The sequence below is a fragment of the Aplidium turbinatum genome, chromosome 9 (genome assembly GCF_918807975.1).
Source record: "Aplidium turbinatum chromosome 9, kaAplTurb1.1, whole genome shotgun sequence".
Classification (NCBI taxonomy): domain Eukaryota; kingdom Metazoa; phylum Chordata; class Ascidiacea; order Aplousobranchia; family Polyclinidae; genus Aplidium; species Aplidium turbinatum.
In genome coordinates, this window is record NC_137480.1 from 22463439 (window position 1) to 22490605 (window position 27167).

At 34.7% G+C, this 27167-nt stretch overlaps 1 protein-coding gene across 1 annotated transcript; it reads right to left on the reverse strand.

Annotated features, from left to right (window-relative positions):
• Window positions 1-1315: 1315 nt before the first annotated feature.
• On the reverse strand, window positions 1316-22954 carry LOC145776809 (uncharacterized). The gene is made up of 6 exons (XM_082588030.1): window positions 22936-22954; window positions 22403-22548; window positions 4247-4353; window positions 3770-3927; window positions 2953-3046; window positions 1316-1617 (listed from the first exon to the last, which is right to left on the reverse strand). Exons 1-6 carry the CDS (start codon window positions 22952-22954, stop codon window positions 1521-1523), a joined length of 621 nt encoding a protein of 206 aa, XP_082444156.1. The 3' UTR covers window positions 1316-1520.
• Window positions 22955-27167: the final 4213 nt, after the last annotated feature.

Sequence of the window (27167 nt, forward strand, 5' to 3'; positions counted from 1 at the left end):
TGAGCAACGCACGTTAAGGACACCTCTCCATTCAGCGTCACAATGGATGGAATAATTCCCCGGCAACAAGACTTTAAGAATCGGAAACTTCACTCTGCCAATCTCGGTGACCGGCCTGCGTCGTTGATTCAAAGCCTCTACAAGTATGCGAAACTGCCAGGATTAAGCTCTGCAAGAAGCTTTCCCAGTCCGAGGATAAAGATTCAATCAATCAATCTACACGGCTGCACTGACACTGTCTGCTTTGTAAAGCGCTGGAGAGCAACGCATATCTGCGATGGATACAGCGCTATATAAATAAGCAAACACACATTGATTATTATTATTGCTATTACACTGTAAAAGTTTAAGAGCTGTACATAAAATCATGGAGTTTTGTATTGTCGGATATTACTTGCTATAAACATATCAAACCAAGGAAACTAGCAAATCTGTGACATTCATCATTATGTTTTTTCCTTGTGTGAAAGGTTGAATGCAATGAAAGGTCACTTTTCACGATCTTCATCATATTTTTCCGCTCTTTGGTAATGCAATTATCTCCATTTTGGAAATATATTTTTTAAATATTTGACGTCTAAATCATTCTTTCCAAACCTTATGATATCACTCCTTAGAGTCCCATGGTTTCAGAAACGAAATTGCAAAACTTTTTAGGTGCAATTTAAAAATGGGGACCGGGCCTGAAATGGTGCTCATACTTCAATGGCTGGAATGATTATCGTACGAAACATATTCAATTTCTTCACGTGTAAAATTAAGGATTTCTTGAACAGTTTAGGTTTTGACACATGAACAGAGCAGTTTAGCTCCACGATGTTTGCACCACTATTTTACTTCACTCAACCAATCAAGCCTACTTAAATTCAAAAACAATTAGTGCATGTAAAGTTTAAAGTTCGTATTTTACATCGACCTCAATAGTTCAGTTGAGAAGTAAATCTTAGTTTAGCAAACGTTTAGAAAACTACAATGTCTTCATCTTCAGTGCTGTAAACAGCCAATTACAGCAGTAGTGTAATTTATAACAATAAAGATACAGACGGTATAGTCTGTAACAGAATGAGGGACAGGCGGTATAGTCTTCAGAACGTTCGCTGAATATGACTTTAGTATCTATATTTGGGCTCATTAGTTTTTGATTAGATTAACCAAGCGTTCCAATCATTTTCTTCCTAAATCTCTGTGTTTTAACATTGTTGACACATCTGTGGTTTTAAAATTCGTCAAATACAACAAACTCACATTTGCAATAAAATAGCAAAATCCCAGTAAAGGTTTTATTGACATTGTATTGGTTGAAATGGACAGAAAATGTACAATTGCAATAAACCCCAACCAAATTTTTATAAAAAGATTTTGACATTTGCATCTCAAGTTGTATATGTTTGTTTTCTCATTTATTTACTGCGTCAAAAGCTCCAAGAACAAGTAACAATTCTAATTGATAACATTCTAAATCGCAACAGTTGAGAAGTGATTTCCATTGGACTTTGCTAGCTCAGACGTTGATTGCAAAACTATCCAAAAGTCCAACCACGGTTGAAATTATTCAAATCAAAACATTTGACCCAAAGTTTCCGCATTTCAAGTTGCGACGACAGTAAAGACAATGATCTGTAAATTAATATACAAAAATAGAGTTTTACTGAAACAAATCGAAGACTAAACTAACAAATGGTGGTTATTTTGTTATCATTTGCTAGGGTTTTATGCTTATTTGTTACAACATTCATGGTTATTTTAACATTAATTCAACGTCTTCAATCGTTGAAACAATGTGAAAAGGAGCAGTTTTGCTAGCTGGGCAGTGGTCTGCAGGAGGAGCGTTGTTTCATTTGAAAGTTGTGGTGCAGCGCGCGTGTCACAAGCACCACCAACTTTCTTGCCGACAGCACAGTGCTGGTTTGTGGATTACCTTACTTGACTTGTGTGTACCAGCTCAGATGCCGAGTGGTTTCGCCTTCGGCTCTAGTGCTGGTAGATCTTAGATTGATTCCAGGTCTAGTTAAACCGAAAACTTTAACAACGATGCTGTTGTTTTTGCATGTCTCAGTGAGAATAAATCGGATAATAATGTGATGACATAGTAAATCTGATACAAAATTAAAAATGGGCCCTGTCTTTGAAAGACCTTAGCAGTTGCAGAACGACAAAACATAAAACCATAACATTTTTATTATTATTTGACATTACTTCCGCATTGGTTCATTTTCTAGTGGACAGTGCTACAATGCAATCGGTTACTTGCGGTAGAGTCCTTGTTTAGTCTTGTCATTTAGTATTTTCTGTAAGCAATCTTTACAGCTTGTTTTTAATTGTAAGATAATCATATGTTAAGTTTACTACACGTAGCCTACGTTACGTGAATGAGTTTATCAGCTAATACAATAATGTAAGTCATGCCAACAGAACATATAGGTTTCAAGTCATACGACAGCCCGTGTAACAATGACACCGGATCTCACTTTTGCTAAAGACTCAGCATTGCAAAAATTAATTTGTGGCAATTATGAACTCTGTTGCGCTTGCATTTGCAGCTGGAGTTGATTATGATTTTCTACAAATGAAATCAGTCTATAACTGAGAAATTGGTGAAATGAAAATAGAAGTGGTAGCCTAATTAGTAAATAGTGGCAATTAGTGGAAAGATTGGTAGTAATGAATAGTGGCATTTAGTAGAATTAGTGGCAGTAGCAAAATGTGGTAGTTGGTAGAATTAGTGGTTGTAGTGAAACGAATGATCAAAACTGTGTTATTGAGAACCTTCTTTAAAATAATTTGTTACAATATAATTTTTTCTATGGAGTGCCATTAAAAATGTTATCAGAAGAGTGCCGGAAATGACAAGGAATTAGAGAAGCCTATAATAGGCCTATGATGTTTTGTAAATTGAAGAGTGTTTACAACTTATATTAGAAGTAACATTCAATTTGTTTTTGCTTTACTTACATTTTCCTCGTGCCCTTGCACATTTCTCGATGACGTACTTTCTTGTATGTCGGTTTCTGAGGCAGAATTTTTGGCAATGTAAGATATGCGGTCTCTGTAAATAGAAAACCCCAACGTGACACCTACGTATATTCAAATTTCAACAAAATTATTCTTGGTGTGATTTTTATTGCTAATTGCCATGTATCCTGCTGAACTTGTCAGGTATTAATGTTTACTTCTTGCACCTAAGTTAGGCAATTCAAAAACATGCAAAATTTTATACAGTGTATCATTGTTAAAAAATTTGTAATTTTTTTCAGTTATTGTGGCATTGCAATAGACTTTGAAAGACCAGGCAGTTGCCTACGATTCGCTAGCTTGAATACAAAGTATACAATTACACAAAGTATACTTTTTTACTAACAAGTCAGCTAGCATTTTTTTTTCTTTTTACATTGATTCTAAGTCTGCAGTCGTGAAATCAATGCAAAATAATCAATACTGTTGATTGAGAATTCTCTAACAAGGTCCACTAAAACGTCTATTAATTTTCAACAGTGAAAATGTTATTTAAACACAGAAGTTTGGTCACATTCTTACATTGTTTTATGATTTTTTATATATTTTATAAAAATATGATTTGTTTATTTTGTTCTTGTTCATAATGTGTAGGCTAATCACCAAGTTATAAAATTAAACTTAATTAAATAGCTTCACCAAGGCCACCTGTAAACCGATAAAATCAAAAACGACTATTTAATAACATCTATTACTAATAAAAGTGTTAACCGACTACAATACTGTAATCACTTGGTGTGTTGGCTGTTTTTCTTACCTTTTGTTTTGGCGGTACAGTGGTTGCTAAAGTTGTTGTGGTTCTTGTTGTTGATGTTGCTTTCGTGATTGTTGATTCTTGGGTGATACTTAACAGCTTCGACCTTTTCAAGGATTCGTGTTTTTCTACAACAGCTCTGAACGCTGCCATGATTTTTGCTGCAAGAGAATATGACTTTTCTACAATTCTTTTGTTAAACAACACATGTCATCATTAAATACGTAATAAAACCAGTAAAGTTTGGAAACTTGTATAATTTATTATAAAGCTTTCGCCACCGTAAAGGTGTCTTCTTCAGTATTTCGAAAAGCACAAGCAAGTGAAGACACAAATAATTAATCAATTAAATCTACTGGTAGTTTAATAAAGGTGGTTTAGTGCCTAATAGTTTTACTTTAATAAGTTTTAATCGTTTGCACACTATACAATCACATTTTGAAATTGCATGGTTTTATTTCAAATGAAACTGTAACTTACCATTCACAAGGATTCCGTTGACATTGGTAGTGCAAAGGAGCAGTAAGCAGAAAATCAACAACAGAAGTTTCATTTTGACTGTCAGCTAAAAGCACTAAATATAACGCCTGAAAAAATAAATGAGTTAATTTATATTTTTGAACAATTTTACCAACAATTAAATAAATTATCTCCTGAATCAATTGGGTTAATTTTCAAGAATAAAATAGCTTTTTAAACACTTTGATATATCAATTACAAGTGATACACCGATTCTCAGTATGCTGGGCAAGTTTGAAATTACATTTTCTTGTCTGATTCCGCAAAGTGTTACAGCAAGTTATATTCTTGGAAGTGTACAGCCTGCAGCAAATTTTGACGGATCAAAGGTTGATCTTTATTGATATGCAAACAAAGGTCTCCTTGTTGCATAATATAGTCAAAAGCGTTTAATTTGAAAAAGCACCAGGACTGTTTGTTACAAAGATAAGTAAAAAAATGCTCCAAAGTAGATTGAAAATCAATACAGTACCGAATTAAAGTGTGTTGCAAACTTGTAAAACTTCCACATTAATTAAAAGAAATTATCAAATGTTTTTTTTTGTTTTTTTTTGATAAGACACAGCCAAGCACATTTAATTCTAACAAACTTTTGAAGGTTTGTTTTTCTTTTGTACAAAATGCAAAGTACACTTTATCATATTACATTTCACTGATAAAAGGTGTAGTGAGAAGGCTCATTAGTCGCTCGAAAGAGCGTCAGTTCGACCGCGCTCCAAAGCACGCTGTCGTGTTTCGACAAGATATTTAGTGGTATACTAACATAATCGGCGTAGCTGAGTCAATAAAGTTAATATCTTTGCTGTTTCCGACTACCTGTAGTATTCGAAGTGACGAAGTTTTATTATAAAATTGAATATAATAACTGTAGCAATGAAAAAATAACAACTGCCTTAATGCTAACCTAACGTGCTAACCATGTAAATCCGCACCAAGTTTGGTCTCCGGATAGTGAATCCCACATTTGGCAACATGTTTTGAGATGGGGTCTCAAAATGAAAATAGTGTTAGTTTATTTATTGCTGCTTTACAACAGATAAGGTCTTTTTGCTACAGGGGTCATTTTAAACTTTTAGCATATTTAAGATGTCATCATATTGCTATACCCAACGTATCCTCCACTGCATTACGCAAGAAAGAACACAATCGCGTTTTCCATACGCTCCTGCTTGAAATCGATCTCAAGCCTACAGCACTGGAGCCAAAGGCTATAACCACTCGGCCACTGAACTGGTGTGTTGATCACAAATGGATTCAAAACTTCAGTCACCTCTCATGTAGCAATCCCACGGCATCCAACAGCAAGTATGCTACGCGCAAAGTGTTGCGTAATTACCCATGCACTGCGTCTTACGACAGAACAACGCCTTATGCCTTTACATTACTGTTAGCACCAAGGTCACGAAAACTATTAACCAATATACGTCTCTACCACAATGTGATAACTGATACGGTAGCCTACTTAGGCCGCTCGTCCCTACGTCTTCAGAAAAGAATCAAACACCATGTCCTGAAATTAGTTAGAAAAGAAAATAACAAAACCAGAAATCAACCAAGTTATGAATGCAAAATTGTTAATTGAAAACTTTGATCCATACTGATGCTGCCAAAAAGAATTTGTCTATACCTTAAAGCTCTTTCATTAATCTGGAATAGCCTACTGTTAGTTGATTGGCCAAATTTTTAGGTTTTTTTTTTTGCATGATTTTTTTGTTGGGGTAAGTTGAGCAATACGCATATAAATATTAATATAAAAAATATCTATATCACATGGTGATCAAACGCAAGGTAGATTGAGCTTTCTGCATATTAGGACACCAGTCGACTAGCCATTCTTTGGTTCTTTTCATGGTGATCAGACCCAATATGCGATAGCGTAGTTTGTATCAACAACATAATTTGATTTAGGCTACTAGGTTGGTTTGTGCTCTTTTTGCACTCGCCGCTTTCGCTCTTTTCTAAACCCCAACTTAACATTCCAGAACCAAAGTGATCAACTTCAATCCAGTGGCCGGTCTAGAAGGAGAGACTGAAACAATCGCTCTTTAAAATACATAAAGTTACTTTATTTGCAAGGTCGGATTGATGTAAACCTATATATCACATTGTTTTGTTGAATCTGCACCTGTTCCAATCAGAAACAAAATACACAGTAAACGTTCGAAATCTAATTTGATTATGATAAAAAAAATTAATTTGAAAAAATCTGATAGGAAATGTTTTGAAAGTCGGCAAAAGATAAAAAGATTTGATTATCTCAGAAAGTGCCAACATTATTTGCATTTAGGAAAATCAAAAAACAACCTAATTTGATTTTGCATATTCGTCACATAATTATAACAAAAATGTGTGAAAACTCTGACTTCACTAACTTTTGCTAAAAACACTTGTAAACTACAAATATTTGTTTTGTAATATTGTTTTTGGTTTCTGATCATTTTTACGCATAAGTTGGATTGCTGATTTTAATTTTTGAAGCGTATTTTCTACCTTTCAACCAATGAGGAAGCAAAAAGATTATTATGCAATATCAATATTAAAAAGATTATTATGCAATATTATTATGCAACCAAGCTTTTTATAGAATTATTTATAACTAGTGAAGATTAAAAGCTTTTTTTTTTCAGGCTAATTCGGCAGGTTTGTTGTGGTAGTAGCGGTGGTTTGCTAGCTTGTAAAACACAGTTCTCTAGTCATGTGCAAATGGCTAGATTTGACATTGTGGAAGAAAAGTGACATTTTATGAAATGTTAATCTCACCTTAAACTCACTTTTAAAACTCACATAAAACTTACTTAAACGCACCAGTTTTAAAAAGATTTATAAGACCATTAGCTATTTCAATATACTGTAGGCTACTTTACATCGACGCGTTACTTTGTAATAGATTTTCAATTGGCACTGCTTGATTTTATCACTCTTAAGAATCTGATATAATGGTTACAAAACATAAAAAAAATTATTGCTAGAAGTAAAATTTAAATTATTGAAACATTTTTCGATGTATTGTATTTACGCCACCGTACAAAACATAAACAAAGAAAAATGCCCATCCAAATGAGATCGAACCTTGCTAGAAATACTATAAAAGCATTGTCAAGCACATGTTAGTCTTTTTTACAATGATTTAACATTTGTTGGCGAAAAAGTATTTACATTGAGCTGAAGTATGCAGTACCAGTAAACTATGCTGCAAATCATCGATAGAAATCAACAAGCCCTAATTTAGACAAAATTAAAAATGCAAAACTTGAACTTGCCAGTGCTTTTAAAACTTAAACTTTGACTACAAAAATCGAGTATGCTTTTATGGTGCAATTTTGCAAGCACAAGGTTTACTGAAAACCAATCAATAAAAGTTCCACTTGATCGTCTTTATCACCAGGCTATCAGTCAAAAATGATAGGCTACTATCTACTAATGACACTAGTAGAGGTAGAGATCACATAGTTTGAGTTATGTTGTTGTTTAAAAAGTTAAAAAGGACACTGGCAAAGAGGAAGATCACAATGTACAACTAATATAAACTTCGTTATTTCAAAGACTATGCTTGCAATTATCAGTTGGTGTTTCTTAAACATCAATGTTAATGGGAATTTTGACAGCATCAAGTAGCTGATTCAACGAATATTGCACTTTTAAATGTCAATGTAAAAAATAGTTACTCTAATAACCTAATTCTGGCTGTTTCACATACCTAGTAGCTCTAAAAACGTTTACAGACACAAACGTTGTTACGTACTGTATATCGCTTAATTGCCTATATAGAGTGACCCTTATTATCGAAGTTTGGATGCCTAAACACTAAACCTGGTAGCCTATATGAGGGTTAACAAAAAATTGTTTAAGTAGCTGTCTTCCTTTCAAAATATAATTATCATGTAGCTCTCTAATGTAACAATTTGACCAACAGAACTTGTGCAATGTGCATTCTCTTGTTTTCTCCATTGATCAATTTGCTCTATAAAAACAAGGCGTCGGCTGTAGGCCTATGGCGCGCTCAGAGCATTGAAACGACATTCTGAGGACGTTTGTTCGGTTTCCATCGAGGGTACGCGCCGCTGTCTTCAGAAAATGACATCAAGACATGTTTGAAGATGCGTACGAAGTTTGCTTCATTGTCTTTTTTCCTTTTTATACAAATCTTCATCATCCAATCCAAAAATAAAATATTAATGATGACTTGCGGACAGACACAATGTGAGTTTAAACTCGAATTAAAAAAAAAGTAAAAATACTAAAACAACGACCTAACATCAGTTTTTCGCTTTTTTAGTTCTATATAGCCTACAGATCTTCATTACAGCCAATATGAAAAGTAACTAAGTCTACAAGGCAAAGATAAAAGATTACCAAGGCAAAGATAAAAAGAAAATTTGTTTTATTTTGCAAAAAGACAACAACAAAAACGAAAGAAAACCGTAGATTATTTTAGTTATGCAATGCATAAAGAGAATTATAGTTATGTAATAATCGAGTCATAATCGCAATATTGGGTGTAAAGTCTTAAGGTCAGAAACACGTCAAAAGTTTCTAAAATTGGTTTTGTTCGGAACTCATCAACAACCTAAAATGCTTTGCGGGCAAGTTGTGACTCTACGAGATATATCGTATATGAAGAAGACTAATGTGCTAGGAATGTTGAAACTTTTCATTACAAATTATTGTTGCGCCATTCTTATGCAAGAAAAAATATTACATAAGATTTCGGCATAACCGTTTGATGGTGTATAAAATGATAAGTAAAACATAACTCAGACCTATAGCCTGACGGTGCGTTTAATCCCAGAAAGCCACTTTAGCTGTTTCAGATCTGGTCAGATCCGTACCCGATCTGGGAAATATCTGGACAAGATAAAGCGGCCATCTGGGATTTTTTTTCAATTTCATATCTTTTCGGAAGCCTTTAATCTAAATTTGCAAATTTGAAGCTCAAACCCATATGGACTAAGACTGCATTGTTTGTGCCTTTAAGCATCAATCTTTACTTTGATTTTCACCCACTTTACAAAGGGAAGTTTTATTCAACAGAGTATACCCTACTTTGTTCTTATCAATGTTGAAAATGGAACTACATGTTCTACAAATTACAGCCGTAAATAAACTGAGTTAGTGGGTACAAGAGTGACTGGTAACACAGATATACAATATTTTAAATCAGCTGCATTTACTGTATTTCATTTAACTAGTTTTGTAGCCGGTTAAAAACATATGTCGGATTGCAAACAAACAAAGTTTGACTTTATAAACTTCAAAAGCCTGCAATATTTTTTGTAAAAAACAGAATTATATAAAGTGAAAAGACTTTTGACAGATAACGATAGCATAAGCTAGTTGGCAATACGTTTGTTCCGAACACGCAATAAACATTTGCCAAACACGCCATCGGTCTAACACTACCAAGACAGGCATGGGTGCATCTCAACCGTCTCCGCACGGGCGTCGGGCTTTTCCGCTCAACCATGCACCAATGGGGAATGGCCTCTTCCTCCTCCTGTAAATGTGGTGCCAAGGAACAGACCGCAGACCACATCATCAATGGCTGCTCCATCTTCAAGCCACCTAACGGAGTGGAAGGTCTGCGTATCATGGATGATGAAACCAAAGACTGGCTGCTCTCTAGTAGCCTTCCAGTGTAGTCTGGGAACTTCGTGAATCTGGGGTGGTAATAGGATAGACCCTCGGCCCCAGACGCTCACACGACGACGACGACGCAATATAGTTTGATTTAAATTTTATGCAAATACTTTAGATTAAAATGAAATATCACAGAACTTAATTACCAATGTAAAGCTTGTATCTAGAAGCAAAGTAAATCCAAAGCTGCTTAAAATTGTGGAAATGCACAAGCCAAAATCTTGTCACGCGTATTGGCTGTATGAAAGCGATTTTTATAATTGGAGTTTGAATGTCTAAATACAAAACCAAAAATTAAGATAACCAAAAATAAAATTGACCTTTACCTTAAAACCTCTACAGCCTGTTTCATCCTACAAGGGGATCATATTAGAAGGTTCTTATGCAAATAGAATCTATTTGAAATTATTAGATTTTTATTTATTTATTTAAATTTTTAATTTTTATTTGAATTTAATTTTTGTCAATTTGTTTCAATTTATTAGATACTATTTGCAGTTGCGGCTCGTGGTCTGAAAACATGGGGGGCTGCATCAACCAGTAGGCTAACCTAATATAAATAATTATAAACCTGTACCGGACTGAGTTATAAATGCATTGAGTTAGGGTTAGTAACACAGTAACATGTTCTTTTAATTAGCTGTCGTTTAATGTTTTTATCATTTAAAGTAAACTTTTGATAATGGCTTTAATTTGGTCAAGTTTAGGTGGTCACCAGATAAAGCTAGTACTATTTTGGGACTTGGTATTAACTTAGTTGGTTAGATCTATGCTTGTGCTTTCCAACGATAGCAAATTTGTTGAAATTGAACAACAAATGAATAAATGGGAGACAATTTCCTTTAGGTGTTTTTCAGTGCATTTCTACCCCGTACTTCCTCCTTTATAACAGTCCATTCCAACCTGTGTGACGTATAATGACGCCATCATCCCAAAAGGACGAATTGTGAAAGAGCACCAATAATTACAGTAATTGGCTTTACTTCACATCAAAACGCTGATCAAAACTAGTCTGTCTCAGTGACTTCTCAAAACACAGATCAAGTAAAGTAACTTACGATCCCTTCACCTAATCACCGATAGCTTCCACACGCTTACACTAAAGATTTACGAGAACCAAAGTTGGAATCCCTGACCAGGGTCTGTTCTATTTGCAGTCCCTACATCGCTTGTTCAGTGACGCTAGAAAACTTTTTTCTGAAAAACCTACGTCATAAAAAAAGGAACAAGCAACACCGGACCTGCAGAATTTGCAGACCCAGAGTTGCAAATTAATTTTTGTAACACAATTTTTTTTTTTTAATTAATATTAAGAGTTTTTTTAATTCTTCAAGCGAAATAAATTAAAAAAAACATGGAAAAACTATCTATTTGTAATATAATTCACATATGCACAAAAATGTTGGGGGGGATGCAGTCTCGCAGTCCCTTATGACGAGCCGCCACTGACTATTTGAATTAGGACCTTCTGATGATCCCCCTTTTAGGGTGAAACAGGCCGTAAAGGTTTTAGAAAGTAATAACTATATTTGATGTAGCTCTGCTTGGCTTTCTACTTGGCATTGAGCACTTTTTGAAGTAAGAGGATTATAATTATAAAATAATCGATCATTCATGGCCTACACAATATTGTGTATAGTACTTTAGTCTAAATACGGAAATGGTTTTTAAAAGAAATGTAAGCTACGAATCATAAACAACTGTTATTCTTGTTACACTTTTTTGCTTATGGTCATCACTTTTTTGTAGGATGTACAGTAATTTCAAACCATACACTGCACTATTTGCAAACGGCGAGATTTGACATTTTGGAAGAGAAGTGGCATTGCATGAAATGTTAATCTCACATTAAACTTGCTTAAATGAACAAACTTTAAAAAGATCAATAATCTCATTAGCTATTTTAATATACTTTACATCGGCACGTTACTTTGTAATAGATTGTCGATTGACAGTGCTTGTGATTTTATCACACTTAAGAATCTTATGTAGCCTAATGGGCATAAAACATAAAAAAAATATTGCTAGAAGTACAAATTAAATTATTCAAAAATACTTCAATGTGTTGTATTGACAGCATTTTACAAAACCTAAACAAAGAAAAATGCCCATCCAAATGACATTTAACGTTGCTAAAAAATGCTATAAAAGCTTCATCAAGCACAGTTAGTCTTTTTTACAATAATTTAACATTTGTTAGCAAAAAATTATTTGCATTGAGCTGAACTTCAGTTCAGTTCAGTTTATTTTTGTTTTGTTAAAGTATGCAGTACCAGTAAACCATGGTGCGAATCATCGATGGAAATCAACAAGCCCTAACTTAACATAAATAAAATGCAAAACTTGAACTTTGACTACAAAAATCGAGTATGCTTTTATGGTGCAATTTTGCAAGCACAAGGTTTACTGAAAACCAATCAATAAAAGTTCCACTTGATCGTCTTATCACCAGGCTATCAGTCAAAAATGATAAGTTACTAATGACACTAGTAGAGGTAGAGATCAGATAGTTTGAGTTATGTTGTTGAAAAGTTAAAAAGGCCACCGGCAAAGAGGAAGATCACAATTCACAATAAGGCCTAATATAAACTTCGTTATTTCTAAGACAATGGTTGCAATTATCAGTTGGTGTTTGTCGAAGCGTAAATATCAATGCTGATAGGAATTTTGACAGCATCAAGGAGCTGATTCAACAAACATTGCACTTTTAAATTTGAATGTTTTTGTTTTGTTTGTTTGTTTATCTTTATCCTGCATTGCGGGAAAGCGGACTTGAGCGCTATGCATCGGTGTACGCCTTCCGACGTACACCTGACCCACGCTGCAGCCGACGGCAATGTCTGTTTCCGGTTGTCTACTCTACTTATGACTTAAATTTGGTACTACCCATTACTCGAAATCGATCACTAGGTAGAGGCAATTATCGTAAAGTTTCTTGCCCAGAGAAACAACAGCAAGTGCGGGACTGCGGGTGGCTGGAGTCGAACATGCAGGCTCTCGGCTGCGAGCCCAACGCGCTAACCACTCGGCCACGGCTGCCGACGTGGCCGAGTGGTTGCCGAATGTAAAAAATAGTTGCACTAATAACCTAATCCTGGCAGTTTCATATACCTAGCAGCTCCAAAGACGTTTACAGAAACAAATTTTGTTACGCATATTGCCTATATAAAGTGACTCTTTTTATTGAAGTTTGAATGCCTAAATACGAAACCGGGTAGCTTATAAGGGTTAACAAAGAAATATTTAAATAGCCGTCTTCCTTCAAAAATATTATCATGTAGCTCTCTATTCCAATGCAAACAATTTGATCAACAGAATTTGTACATTCTCTTGTTTCCCCATTGATCAATTTGCTGTATGAAAACAAGGCGTCGGCTGTAGGCCTATGGTGCGCTCAGAGCGTTGAAACGACATTCTGAGTACGTTTGTTCGGTTTCCATCGAGGGTACGCGCCGCTGTCTTCAGAAAATGACATCAAGACATGTTTGAAGATGCGTACGAAGTTTGCCTTATTTGTCTTCTTTTCTTCTTCATACAAATCTTCACCATCCAAACTCAAAAATAAAAATCAAGTGATGACTTGGGGACAGAAACACAGTTCGATTTTGTGTATTGTGCGATCCAAACTCGAATTTAAAAAAAGAGTAAAATACTAAAAAAAAGCGACGTAACATCAGTTTTTTGTTGTTTAACTTCTATATACAGCCCTTCATTGCAACCAATATGAAAAGTAACTAAGTCTACTTACCAAGGCAAAGAAAAAGAGAAAATTTGTTTTATTTTGCAAGAAGACGACAAAAACCGGAAGAAAGCCGAAAGCCATAGATTAGCTATGTACTGTATAAAGAGAATATCATCATTACCATCATCACTTTCAGCCTGTGAGAGCCCACTGTAGAGCGTAAGCCTTCTGCAGAGCGTACAAAGAGAATTATAGTTATGTAATAATCAAGTCAAATTCGCAATGTTGTGTGTAATGTCCTAAGCCCAGAAACACGTCAAAGGCTTTTAAAATCAGTTTTGTTCTGACTAATCAACAACCTAAGATGCTTTGCGGGCAAGTTGTGACTCTACGAGATATGGCGTATATGAAGCAGACTAATGTGCAAGGAATGTTCAAAGTTTTTGTTACAAATTATTGTTGCGCCATTCTTATGAAAGATAAAATATTACATAAGGTTTCGGCATGACCGTTTGACGGTTTATTAAAAGATAAGTAAAACATAACTCAGACCTATAGCCTAACGGTGCGTTTAATCTCAGATAGCCACTTTATCTGGTCCAGATCTGGTCAGATCCGTACCCTATCTGGTAAATAAATAGACCAGATAAAGTGGCTGTCTGGGATTCTTGTGCAATCCCAGATCTTTTCGGAAACTTTCAATCTGAATTTGCTAATTGGAAGTTCAGTCCCATATGAACTAAGACTTCATTGTTTGTGTCTTTTAAGTAAAAATCTTTACTTGATTTTCACCTACTTTGCAAAGGGAAGTTTCATTCAACATAACATAGGCTACCCTACTTCGTTTTTATCAATGTTGAAAATGAAATTACATGTTCTACAAATTACAGTCGTAAATGAACTGAGTTAGTGGGTACAAAAAGTGACTGGTACATAAAGGAATTCGTGTGTTCTGAACACACTATAAAGTTTGATTTGAATTTTATGCAACTGTTTTAGATTAAATGGAATACAATAGAACTTATTTACCAATCTATAGCCTATGTATGAAAGCAAAGAATATTCAAAGTTGCTAGAAATATGTGAAAACGCACAAAACGAATTATCACTCTTTTTGTCTTTTGTTTGCCCCCACCTATAAATTACTGGAGCACAAGCCAAAGACCTTGTCACGCGTAGGCCTATTGGCTGTATGAAAGCGATTTTTATAATTGGAGTTTGAATGTCTAAATACAAAGCCAAGAATCAAGATAACCAAAAATAAATTTGACTAATTTTCCTTTCAGTTAGCTTGTCAAATAACTCTCTATTTTAACTAAAGTGACAATTTGGCTCGCAGAATTTGAACATCCCAGTTCTTTCCTTCCACAAATCACTTTGCAACATGACAAAGTGATTTGTGCTGATAGCGCTCAAAAATCATTCGAAAATACATCCGCTTGACTTGCATCTAAAGCATGCGCCGGTGTCTTAACAAGTGGATTTAGACATATTTGGAGGTGAATACAAAGTTTGACTTCCTTGTCATATCTTTGTCGTAAAATGACCACTTGGTCTTAGCTGCTCCTCGCTAACCAGGTTGAATCATTCAACACTGGGTGTACTTATACATTCCTCTATGTTTATGAATTGTATGATATTGTGACGTAAGCTTATTGTGTTGGCTACAGTAACTTACTAATATAGAATTTGCTTGGCAGATAAAGTTATTTGTCTCTTTTTTGTGATAACTTAAGAACAGGAGCAAAGCGTGAATTTGCATATTACGTAATCCAAATTTGAACAGAAAAAAAACAATAAAAAACCAAAATGACACAGCATTAATTTTTCTTTATTTAGTTTTACAAACACACTAGTTTAAAATATTACAACCATAAGCTGTTCTATTTTTCAATTGAGACGGCGAAGGCCGTAAAGAAACTGTAAAATATATAGACGATTATAATCAAATATAGTTATTACTTCTAAAACCTCTAAAGACTGTTTCACTTGAAAAGGCGGATCATCAGAAGGTTCATATTCAAATAAAATCTATTTGAAACTGTTAGATTTTTATTTATTTATTTGAATTTAAAATTTTTCACTTTTTATTTAAATTTTTCATTTTTATTTGAATTTAATTTATGGTAATTTATTTGAAATTATTAGATAAGGACCTTCTGATAATCCCTCTTTTAAGGTGAAACAGGCTGTAAAGGTTTTAGAAAGTAATAACTATGTTTGGTGCAGCTCTGCTTGGCTTTCTACTTAGCATTGAGCACTTCTTGTAGTGAGAGGATTATACTGTAGTTATATAATGATCCGTCATCAGGGCGTACACAATTATGTGTGTTGAACTTAAAGTCCAGAAATACGGCAATGACTTTTAAAAAATGTGTAAGCTACGAATCATAAACAACCTGAGATGCCTTGCAGCTATGCATGAAGCGAATTAAAGCACTTGGAATGTTCAAATCTCCCAACACAAATTTTTGTTGCGCTATTTTTATGAAAAATAAAAGGTTAGATGTTGGTTTTGATATGATTCTTTAATGTTATCATCATCATCATCAGTCAGTCATGCCACTGCTGACAGATGGCTTCCCACATATGTTCCCGCACCATTATGTTTTTCGCTATTCTAATCCAGGAAATGTCAATATTTATTTTAATGCCACCTCGCCATCTACTTTTCGGTCTTTCACTAGTTTTTTTGCATATCTTAGTGTCCATATATGTGTTTTGTTTCTGATAACTTTATTTCTAATCTTGTCTTTTCTATTTATGTTTAATATTATTCTTTCCATGTTCCTTTAGGCTGCTGCAAGTTTTCTTGCTTGTTGTTTTGCGAGTGACCTTTTTTTCTTGTTTGTTTTGTGAATGTTTTTCTGTTCTACTATACATGTTAATGTTGGCAATAATACTCTGTTCATGCTTTTTCGTATTGAGCTAATTGAAAAGTTTTTATTCTTAAAAAAAAGTTCTATATTGATCAAACCTTCTCCAGCCTGATGCTTTCCTTTGGATGATCTCAGTTTCGATGTCGTTTCTTGGTGTATCAATTTCCCTACATATTCGTATTGACCAATCTCCTCTGCATTTTTTCTACTTATTAAAATACCCGTTCTTGGCTGTTTCCTTTCTGTCTCGTTACACACTATTTTTGTCTTTTTCTTTTTCATCTTCATTCCATCTCGTTTCCCTTCCTGGTTCAGTTCCTCAAGCAATTGTTGTAGAGTGCATTCTGACTATGCAAAAAGCATGATGACATCTGAAAATTCTCAGCTGTTATCCATCAATGACAAGTTCAGTCTCAGATTTCAGCCTATTAAAATATCTCTTCAACTGCATCTGTAAACGAAACAGGTGCAAGAGTGTCACTTAAATTTGGTGCCCCCCTTTCTGAATCTTTATTTTATTACTTAACTTCTCTATTCTAATTTGTGTATGTGTTTTTGATATTATAGTTTTGGGAGAGAATTTGCTATTTTGTACCAAAGACAGGCAAGAAACAACAATACAACAGAATTGAGCATTATAACAATATATTTTACATATTTACAAACAATTTGAACAAGCGAGCGTTTTCAGCTTAACTCAAGCCCTCATCACTCATCAGGCATCTGAAAATATTTTGAACAATGCAAATTTCAACTTCTTGAAAGCAACTAGCTCACTAAATAAGCATCAATAAATATGCAGAGATTGAAAACCAACAGTGTGGAAAACAGACAGACAAACGGAAAACAAATTAGTTTAAATTGCATTAAAACAGAGGAGTGCGAATCAAATGCCTTCATATACTTGAAAATTACGAGTATAATGTTGCAAATAAATCGATGCTGCAACTTTTAAGTACGATCCCATGTGGATATCAAAGTTTTACTTTTCAAGCAATAAACTTTACTCTGATAACTCATCAACTTTTCAAAGTGAAGTTTCATAGAGTAGGCTACAGCCTATTTCTTTATATTCAGTGTTGAAAATGACTTAGCCTACATGTTCCACAAACTGCAGCTGTAGATGAACTGAGTTAGTGGGTGCAAAATAAACTGGTAACACATTTATATACAATATTTAGAATGAGCTGAATGTACTTCAAATATCCAGTTTGCAGCTGATTAAAAATAAAACAGATGTGGTAGCCTTCGAACAAACAAACAAAAAGCTGAATTCATAAATTTCAAAAGACTCCAATGTTTGAAAAAAGAATTATGGAAGTCAAGAGATCTTTCCATAAGTAACGGAACCATATGCTAACGGTGGATACGAGGGTGCCGAGTACACTATAAAGCCTGATTGAATTTTTTCAACTGCTTTACATTGAAATGAAAAACGTTATAACTTACAGTATTTATCTGTGTCGGTAGTTAGACCAGTTTTGAAAAAAAAAATGCAGACATATTCGAGAATAATTAAAGACTTCGTGAAAGTAACACCTTTTCCACATTAAAAAATTAAAACTCGATTATCACTCAAGCAAGCACAAAATACAGTAGCCTACACAAATCTTTTTAACAAATTTACACTAAATATATTTACAGCAATTAAAGTCCGGCTGGTGATAAAGCTCACTTACTACATCTTTTAGATAGATAACACAAAATTTCATAGCAATTGTTCTTCAAAGTTTTACCAAAGTCACACCGATTGGTGAAATGGAGTTGGCCAACTTTCAATGGTTTTATAAACACAAGAATAAAAATTGTGGTACGGCCAAGCAAGTAAAGTTTTTTTTACTGATTGATTTTCCCAGTTGCTGGTCTTTTATTAGATTTTGGACAGTTGTGATACATTGTCAGACTCAGACATGATAGCATGGGAAACTTGCGCTTCCATGTGCGATTTTTTTTCTAGTGTAGGCTACCGTACTATTGAAGATTGTTTAATATGTTGAACTTTATTGGGCCACATTGTTTGGTCACACAACAAAATGTTTAACTTTTGTCCGACAGCATAATGTTAGAACGCCAACAGGCGGCACAATTGTACCTTTATATATGTTTCATAAAAATCAGCGCAGATATACTTTCTGTATGGTTTTTACTGGCCGGAACGTTTCAATACACTACTCAGACATCTCATATATGATTGTTGGCAGTTGCTACGTCTTCCCAGATCACAAACGGAAACGACGTAAAACAAGGACAAGCTGTGTGGTTTGCTACAACGTGTGTAATTTGTTAAAATGAATAAAAAAGGCCCTAAATTATAATGATAATTTTAAATATGATGCTTTGTTATCTTTTGCTGTAATAAAAATTATTCTTTTAAAAATAAAAATTATGTATTTTGCTTTCATTAGTTTCATAGCCTACAAATAAGCAAAGGTACAATTGTAGATATGCTGTCTGTTAAGAGTGTACAAACAACTTGGCCCCCTATCCTGGGCACGTGTAAAGGTTTTTTTACAATTGTACCCATGCTGTCGGACGAAGGTAAAGAAGCCTTGGCCCACACCATAATTAAATTGGCCGGACTTTAAATAGAAGCTTGTTACAAACCAATAAATTGTACTAGGCCTACTAAAGTTTAAGTAAAGTAACAAATCAATTCGAAACAGCAGTTACAAAATATCGTAGACTAGAAGACTACAGCCTGGCTGAAGTTGCATTGGAATGAGAGGCGACAGAACAAACAGCGAACTGCAACAAAAAGTGAAAAAAAAAATTAAATTAGGCCTATTGATCTTGTTGTGCATGCAAAAAATTCTGAAATAAATGTAAAGGCTAAAAAAGATAGTTTTGGTATTGTAATACCACAATGTAAATGGATTCTTCATCACAAGCAACTATAAATTCAGCAATCAGTCAATGGCAAACATTTCCAAATAAAGCAAAAGTTAAATTATATAAGTAGGCTACTAATGCATTTTGTTATTGCGCTTTGCACTTCATTGTTATTGATGAAGGGGCTAAACAAATGAGCCAAATTGAGTTTACTTTTACCACTTAGGTTGTAAATAATGGCCAATCAATCATATTATATGATGCCTACGACGCACTATTTAGAACAGAAGTGAAAAATTGAAGAAATAAGCTATAGGCTAGTGTCTTCTGCTGTAGTGATAAGCCTATATTCCACAGCGGCATCTGTTGCGAAGGTTCATTTCTAATGCACAAGTAGAAATCGGCTATACAAAATTTTCGGCAACATGAACATTTTGCTATAGTAACAACAGAATGAAACTGTTCACCAGGCATTTGATAACTAAAGTGACTTGCGTTCGTCTGGTGACTAGACTATAAGCTACTATAGGTTTCCTCCTGACGTTAAGGATGATGCCTAACTTTTATTAACGACTTTTTTGCTATAGTAATACTTTTTGCGAAGGTCTCTTCAGGTGATTATAGATGAGTTTAGTTATATTGTATCTCTCTTGTGACACAATAGGCTACTCTATCAGCCTGTATAGCCTACTATCCATAAAAATCAGGAAACTCGAAGGAGAATATTTGAAACTGATATACTTTATATTTGTTCAGTAAGGTAGGCTACTGCCTCTCAAAATTGCATTTTTGAGTTGAAAAACTACATATTCCTGTATCCAGCTTTGCAAACAAGAATAAAAGTCATGTATTAAAAAAAAAGGTTTAACCCTATCTGTAGCGACACGGGGCTTTATAAGGACGCCCCACTCTCGCAGTAAAATATTTCACAGAAGGAAATACACAAGAAATGTGAAATTTCTTGACTTTTAGTTTTTGTTGTTTGCGAATTTTCTAAACCTACACTGGTCATTTTTCTAACTTCCTGCTCTTCACAATAAGCATTTCGTCTCAGGGGGCTAGACATTTTCGTGCTATGCTAGATATATATATTATATAATGTGTTCCGGAGGGTCAATTGCCGTCTTGATTATAACTGTGATGATTTTGTAACTTGGCTGGCTGAATTAAGCAACTTTGAATTGGCGTTCTTTCACTGTTCTACGTGACGAGGCCCGCCTGATGACCAAGACGTTTAATATCTGATTGTCGCCTTTGCCGCGTGCCGGGAGCCGTGGTTTCTGGAGACTATTTACCATTGTGTTGGGTTTCATTTCATCATCGAAATAGCAAGCTAGAGGAATGCCAAAGTGTACCACGGATTTAAGTTATCGTTGTTAAAGCCATTATAAGTTCATACAAAATCAGGTTTTTATCCTAACTCACTAACTCAATAAATCAAAAAACAACAAGAAACAATATTGCAAGTATGGTTGAGGCAGACAGAGGAGGAATTGTAGAAATGCAGTGAGCACCTACTCTTGTAACCAATATGTTAATGTTAGTGCAATTGCTTTGAAATGTAAAAACGCCCTAAAATGGGTTACCTTTATGAGCAAAAGTAACTTTTTTGTTTAGTTTAGCAGTACTCTATAGTATAATTCAAACATTTCAATTTTGAAGCTAGTTTTGGAAAATTAAAATAAAAACGACTTTTTGACGTTTTTTCTTCTCAAACAATTTACAATAAATTTGTTGGGTAACAATTTAATTTCTACAGTATATGCACAATGCACATGGTTATTATCTTGTAAAATATTTTGGCTTTGTGATTTTCATAGCTCCCGTTATTAGCGATTAATTAGCACGGAACTAAGATAGCCCGTAACGTACTTTCCGCGTACAAAAATAGCTCGTTAGGGTTAAAGATGCAGTTTTCAAACTTACATATCTTTTTAGTCTGGCTGCACTTGCGATAAAACGTTTTTCGCCGTGGATTCCATTTGCAGAAATTCTTGCAATACTCGGTAAGGCCCGGAATCTATAAAAAAAAATATCTCAAATTTTACTAACTCGGCAAAGTGGTTCAATGATAAGAACAGTTGAAAGGTTATCAATTCGACATCTATCAAGAGCGCGCGGTTGGGCTTTTGGTAAGAAAAGAAAGGCAAATTAATTGGTTTCCTATATTGCTTACCCAAAATGTCCAGAAATTAGCATATAACAAAATAAGAGACTTTAAAGACTGATGACAAAATAAAAAACCAGTGACCAAAGTTTAATAACGCAATACTCCTACTCTACCACCTACGTTTTGCTCAAACACAAAATATCAATATAGATTTCAACGTGTTCTGCTTAGTCATCTGCCTGATGTTAAATTATTTCTGACACCTAATTTTACTTGAGCAATAAATATATTGATAATATATTTCACGATAACGATTTCTATGAATTTGCGATGATAGATTTTTTCATTCCATTAAACATCGAAACATTCTGTCCTAATTTCGGGGCCAAACGGATCATCCAAGTTTGTTTTGTAAAGTTTGTGTTGATATAAACAAAAATTCAAAGATCATGTTTGAGATGAGCTTGTGAAAGAGGTCTCATTGGTATTTTTGGTAGCAAACCAAAAATTGTTGGGGCATGCAACAAAGGTCCTCATGCCCCAACTTGTCAAGCAAGGATTTAAACGGTTGAATCCCTTTTGTAGCAGTACAGTATCACCCAGCTCCGTTCTGAAGTTCGAAACCAAGTAGGAGTAAAGAGGCAGGAGATATCCAAATAGAACGAGGCGAGGTTTTTATGTTCGTTGCAGTGCTCAGTTCCTCCGACCAGGAATCTGACATGTTAAAATTAACGAGCTGGAGTTTTGCAGCATGTTTTATAAAGAGGCACAGTGATGGTAGTCGTTGTAGGCTGTACAGTAGTCTACTAGTTGGGCCATTGAAGGTGTGGATACATGATCATGCAGTGTGCGGTTAATATCAGCATAGGCTAGGCTTTATTAACTAAAGTTTATAAACTAATGAAAAATAATAATCCAATCCCACTCACTCCATCTATTGCGTACATAATGCACAGGCAATCGTAAAAAGAAAACCTTACCTGTGTAGTAAGAGTTGGGGTAGTCTGTTGTAGTGTTGTAGTCAGTTGCCTCGAAGATGTTGTGGAAATGGAAACCTTGTCATTGGCATTAAAAGTGATATTAACTTCCAACAAAACTTCTAATTTATCCACAAGGTCTGAGATTTCTAAAGAAAAATGGCAAATTTAGCATTTCGATGTATTAGTTAATTTTTTACATAAACCACTCTCACGCAATGCATATTGTTAAAATTGCAGTTATAAGCCTTCTGTTGTTTTTTGATTTATTTTTCGTTATAGATGTTTGATAGAAATTACCCATCCGTACGAATTTCGTGTTTGCATTCTGTTTGAAATAGCAAGAAGAATATCACTTTGAGTGTGTGATGTTTCGGAGAACGTTATGTTACCACTTAATTCTTATGACTCCCAGGTCTGCTCTTGCCCAGAACAGTAGTTCCAGTCAAGGCCCTGGGTATGGGTTAAATGCCCAAAGGTGTGGCTCCTGTAGGTGCGATGTATAAGTATACTGCACTGTACACGCTCTATCATACCCAAACCAAGCTCCTGCATTGGGTTAAGACAAGGAAAAGCTGATATAAAAAAGCCTATAATTCAGGGACCTCACTATTCTCGTTTCAGCATGCTGAGCCAGAGCAGACGAACCTTGTGTTTAAAAAATGCGGCCAGAATTGCGCACACTGTATTTCACTTTTACTTAGGCATGCTCAAGTTCACTTTACGTCTTAGCCTTAACCATATATCACTTGATTGGCAAGATTTCAACAGAGCAAGTTCATTATTTAAGTCAAAATTGCTCCTTTTCTCTCAAAAAACAAGTCTACGACCACTGCATCCTTCCAACAGTTACATGGAGCGTAAACTTGGAACCTTACAAAAATTAACTGTTAAACTAAGATCAATGCAAAGAGCACACGAATGATGGGTTTGACATTGCCAGACAAAAAAAACTGCTGAAGGGATTCGAAATCAAACAAAATTGCGGGATATTGTGATAACTATCAAAAAAATAAAGTGGTCATGGGCATGTCATATAGCAAGACATCAGGACAACGGATGTATTAAAAAATTAACAACATAGACATATGCTGGGAAAACAAACGCAAACTAGGAAAACCAAAAATGAGATGGACAGACGAGATTGACAAAGAATGTGGAACAACCAACTGGTTCATAAAAACACACGATCGATTGGATTAGCAAAAAAACGGGGAAGACCTTCGCTCAGCATTGGGCAACTGCAGGCTGAAAATAATGATGATACTATTATATCTATTTATTATCTATGCGATATCTGCACTCTTATTGGCTCTACTTTGTTTCATTTTTTTAGCTCAAGTAACAGCAGTTTAACCGTACCTGTTACTGGCGTAGACCTTATAGTCTCGCCCTCTGCTAATTAAGCAATTTCACATAGAAGTAGTGACGCTAAAAACCTGAGATTTCTTGACTTTTACTTTTTTTCTTGCCCCAACTTATAATCTCGATTATGTTAGTATCGGATAATTGTGAAGTTCACAATAAACCTTTTGTCACAGCCAATTACGAAATGCAAGAAATTTGCTGATATTCAATAGCTTGATTGACAGTTTACTACTAGCGTGTGGTTTCATTCTGTGTTTGTCACTCACAACGCGACGGCGCTAAAATTCCATTCCGAAACCCAGGCAGCAAAATCCGTCATTTTTACATTGATTCAAGGTTGATTTTGCTGTCTGGGTAAAGAGTCGGTTTCTGACGCGATATGAGTCATTCTTTGCTGGCAGACAATAATTAGAAAGGTGATTTGTTATTTGCACAAATTGCTTTGTTGTGCAAAAAGTGCATGGAATGCTGTTTGCACAGAAACGAAAAAACAAAATTGATGAAATTTTGTCTTCAATGCAAGAAGACTTTCAAAATAACATGTGAACTGAGAAATTTGACCAAGAAATGGCGAAAATAGGTCAAAAACCGAGTCTTTATCACCTTTTCTACCTAAAATACACAATCACAAATATATTTTGTGAAATAAATCGATTGAAGTGATAGATAAGGCTTTTGACCAACGGCATACTTTTTTCCGTTGTTATTTGATATAAGCCGATGGATTAATTAGCAATAAGATGGACATAGACCTGATGGTCTCGGCCAGTAACTCTTGACGCCAAAAGGAAGCAGTAACAGATACGGTTAAGACTGTGCTATTGTATGACAGTCAATGGTTTACCGTTTAATTCTGCACATTGCTACAAGGGTTGTAGGAATGTTGCCAGTATTTCGTTGTATATTTCAAAATATGATTTCTTTTAGCTTTTGGTCCAAGAAAAAGTGGTCGTTGTAACTTGTGTTTGCTGCAATGTATGTCTGTGTTGTTTTTGAGTTGATCAGAAAAACTTTCACGAACAAGCCACCAAAATCTTCCTTTTCGTGTCAATGCAGTGCAAGTATAAAATAACACTATCTAAGTCTACTTTTTCGCTGCAACGTTGATGAGGGGTTTAAAATATACTGTGGGTCCAGAATCCACAAAATTCTCAACACGGCATTGTATGTATACCTAATACCTATGCTTTTGCCAACCATGGTAAAGCCGGCGGAAGAATTCAGAATCAAGATTACCGAAATAATCATAATAAAATAACTTTTGTGTGATGTCGTAATGTCTGCACAAAATCCATATCAACAATTAAAACTCTGCAATCTGCACCGTGCGTGCATTCCGTGCAATCTACGCGTGTGGCACCACTAATAATAGGGTAGATACATCAGATGGAGTCGCAGCGTACTTTGGAAACAAACAGTTTGGCGTCGAGATAGTGTTACTGTGTTTATTATTATTATTATTTATTTGCGTCAGACAAAGCTGTCCATATCCAAAACAAAACAACGAAATAATATACAAACTGCAAATGCATAAAGGTCACAGAGAGCCACTTTGGATGTCGTCAGTTTAAGTGTTCACTGTAGAGTCAGTTTAAGAGTTCATTGTAAGAATAATAATTGCTTTCAGAAAAGAAGTTATAACCTTGACATGAAAATAACCAAGGTTATGTTGAACCATCTAACACACAACTTCCTTACATAGCCAAAAATTGGATGGTTGTTTATCAATTAGGTATTGATGCGGAAAATTGTAACAACACTTTTCACTACTCTAAAAATTCAACATAAGAAAAAATGAATTGGAAGCTACGATATACTCCTACTCACTACATATGACATTCTACAGTAGATGAAAAGTAAATATACAAAACAAAGCGAATTGCAATTTTATAAAACTTTTTGACCGATCTCCAGCATTTATGGTGTTGTGTGTTTATTGCTCAACAAAGAAACCTAGATAGTTTGCAAAGTAGCATGCTAAGAAACCAAAGCATTGTTGTTATCTATTTTACAAATATTCCAAACTTTATGAAGAAATCTAACTTATTAAATTTGTTCAAAAGAGCAATGTTCAGCAGTTTGTTTTGATCCAACGCTAAATTGTCTGAGTTGCTTTAGTTTTGTTTTGGCATTACGAAAGAAAAGCAACTTGGTTTCCTATTTGATGAAACTCAGCCCTGCCTCTGCATGTGATTTGAAAATATTATTGTGACAAACTGGCAATGAAGTTGTAGGCTTTTTGCTCGTTAAAAAACTCTGAGTCTGTTACAGTCATGTGGCCTTTAGCTATAGGCTGCGTTTATGGCACTATTCAAATTTAAATTCCAAAAGAGTGCTCGATGCCAAGTATAAAAGCCAAGAAAAGAAAAGGAAATGTAGTTGTTGCTATACTTGCCTAAAAACCTTAATAATGTTTGCTTTCACTTTTGTTCACCAATATGTTGTGTTCAACACTTTTTTGATAAAAATCGACCCATATTCAGTAGATACCGCCCTTCAAGGACAAAAGTCCTTCATTAATGATCGGCAGGTATATTGATCTTTTAAATCTGCACGATAAATAAGGCAGTAGCCTATCTGTTGACTAAACGCCCTGGTAGGCTTTTCTTCTTGAAAATCTGCTTTCACCTACTCTGTTTCCACTGCTCTTGACAACATCCACCTACTCAGTATACATGTGCTTTAACTTTTATTTGTGTCGTGGCTAGTTTATTTTTTATTATTTTCTTGAAAACCATATCTTGTATAGTCTGCATGACAGTATAATATTTCTATTAGTGATAAAAATAACTTTTTTTTTTCTTTGAATTTTTTTTTCATTTGTGAAATGTTGCATACACACTGAACTTTTATCATGAATTAATTTGTTAGTAAGTTATTATCACTTTGGCTTGATGATCTGGATAGTAACAGCTCTAGAAAGATAATTTGGGGGCTTCCAGAACATTTTGGCAATTGCTACCTTGTCTAATATCACTGGTTAACTGGTTAAGATAATAAATAAGATTGAGCGAAAAAAACAGCGTGTTAACAATTTGCTGAAAATAAAACAAACTATTTTACATGTTCTCGATTTTAGGGTGGCACGTGACTAAGTGTCTTCTTTGGACCTCTACCGGAGTTGAGATTGTATAGCAATATGCTAGATTTAACTCGAGTGACATAACAGTATAAAATAGGGCTGCCAAGTCATGCTAGTCTAGGACTGATGCCCTACGATATTTTTAAAATATTACTGCATTTTTTCCTAAATCGATCACGTATAATAACACTACGTAGGCCTTACAAAATTTAATTTTTTTTTGTTTGGCTACATTTTTTAAGTGTGTCTGTATGATTTTCAAGCGCTAATTCCAAAAATGCCATCAGTTTTGTTTTTTTTTATTATCGATCGTTTTTA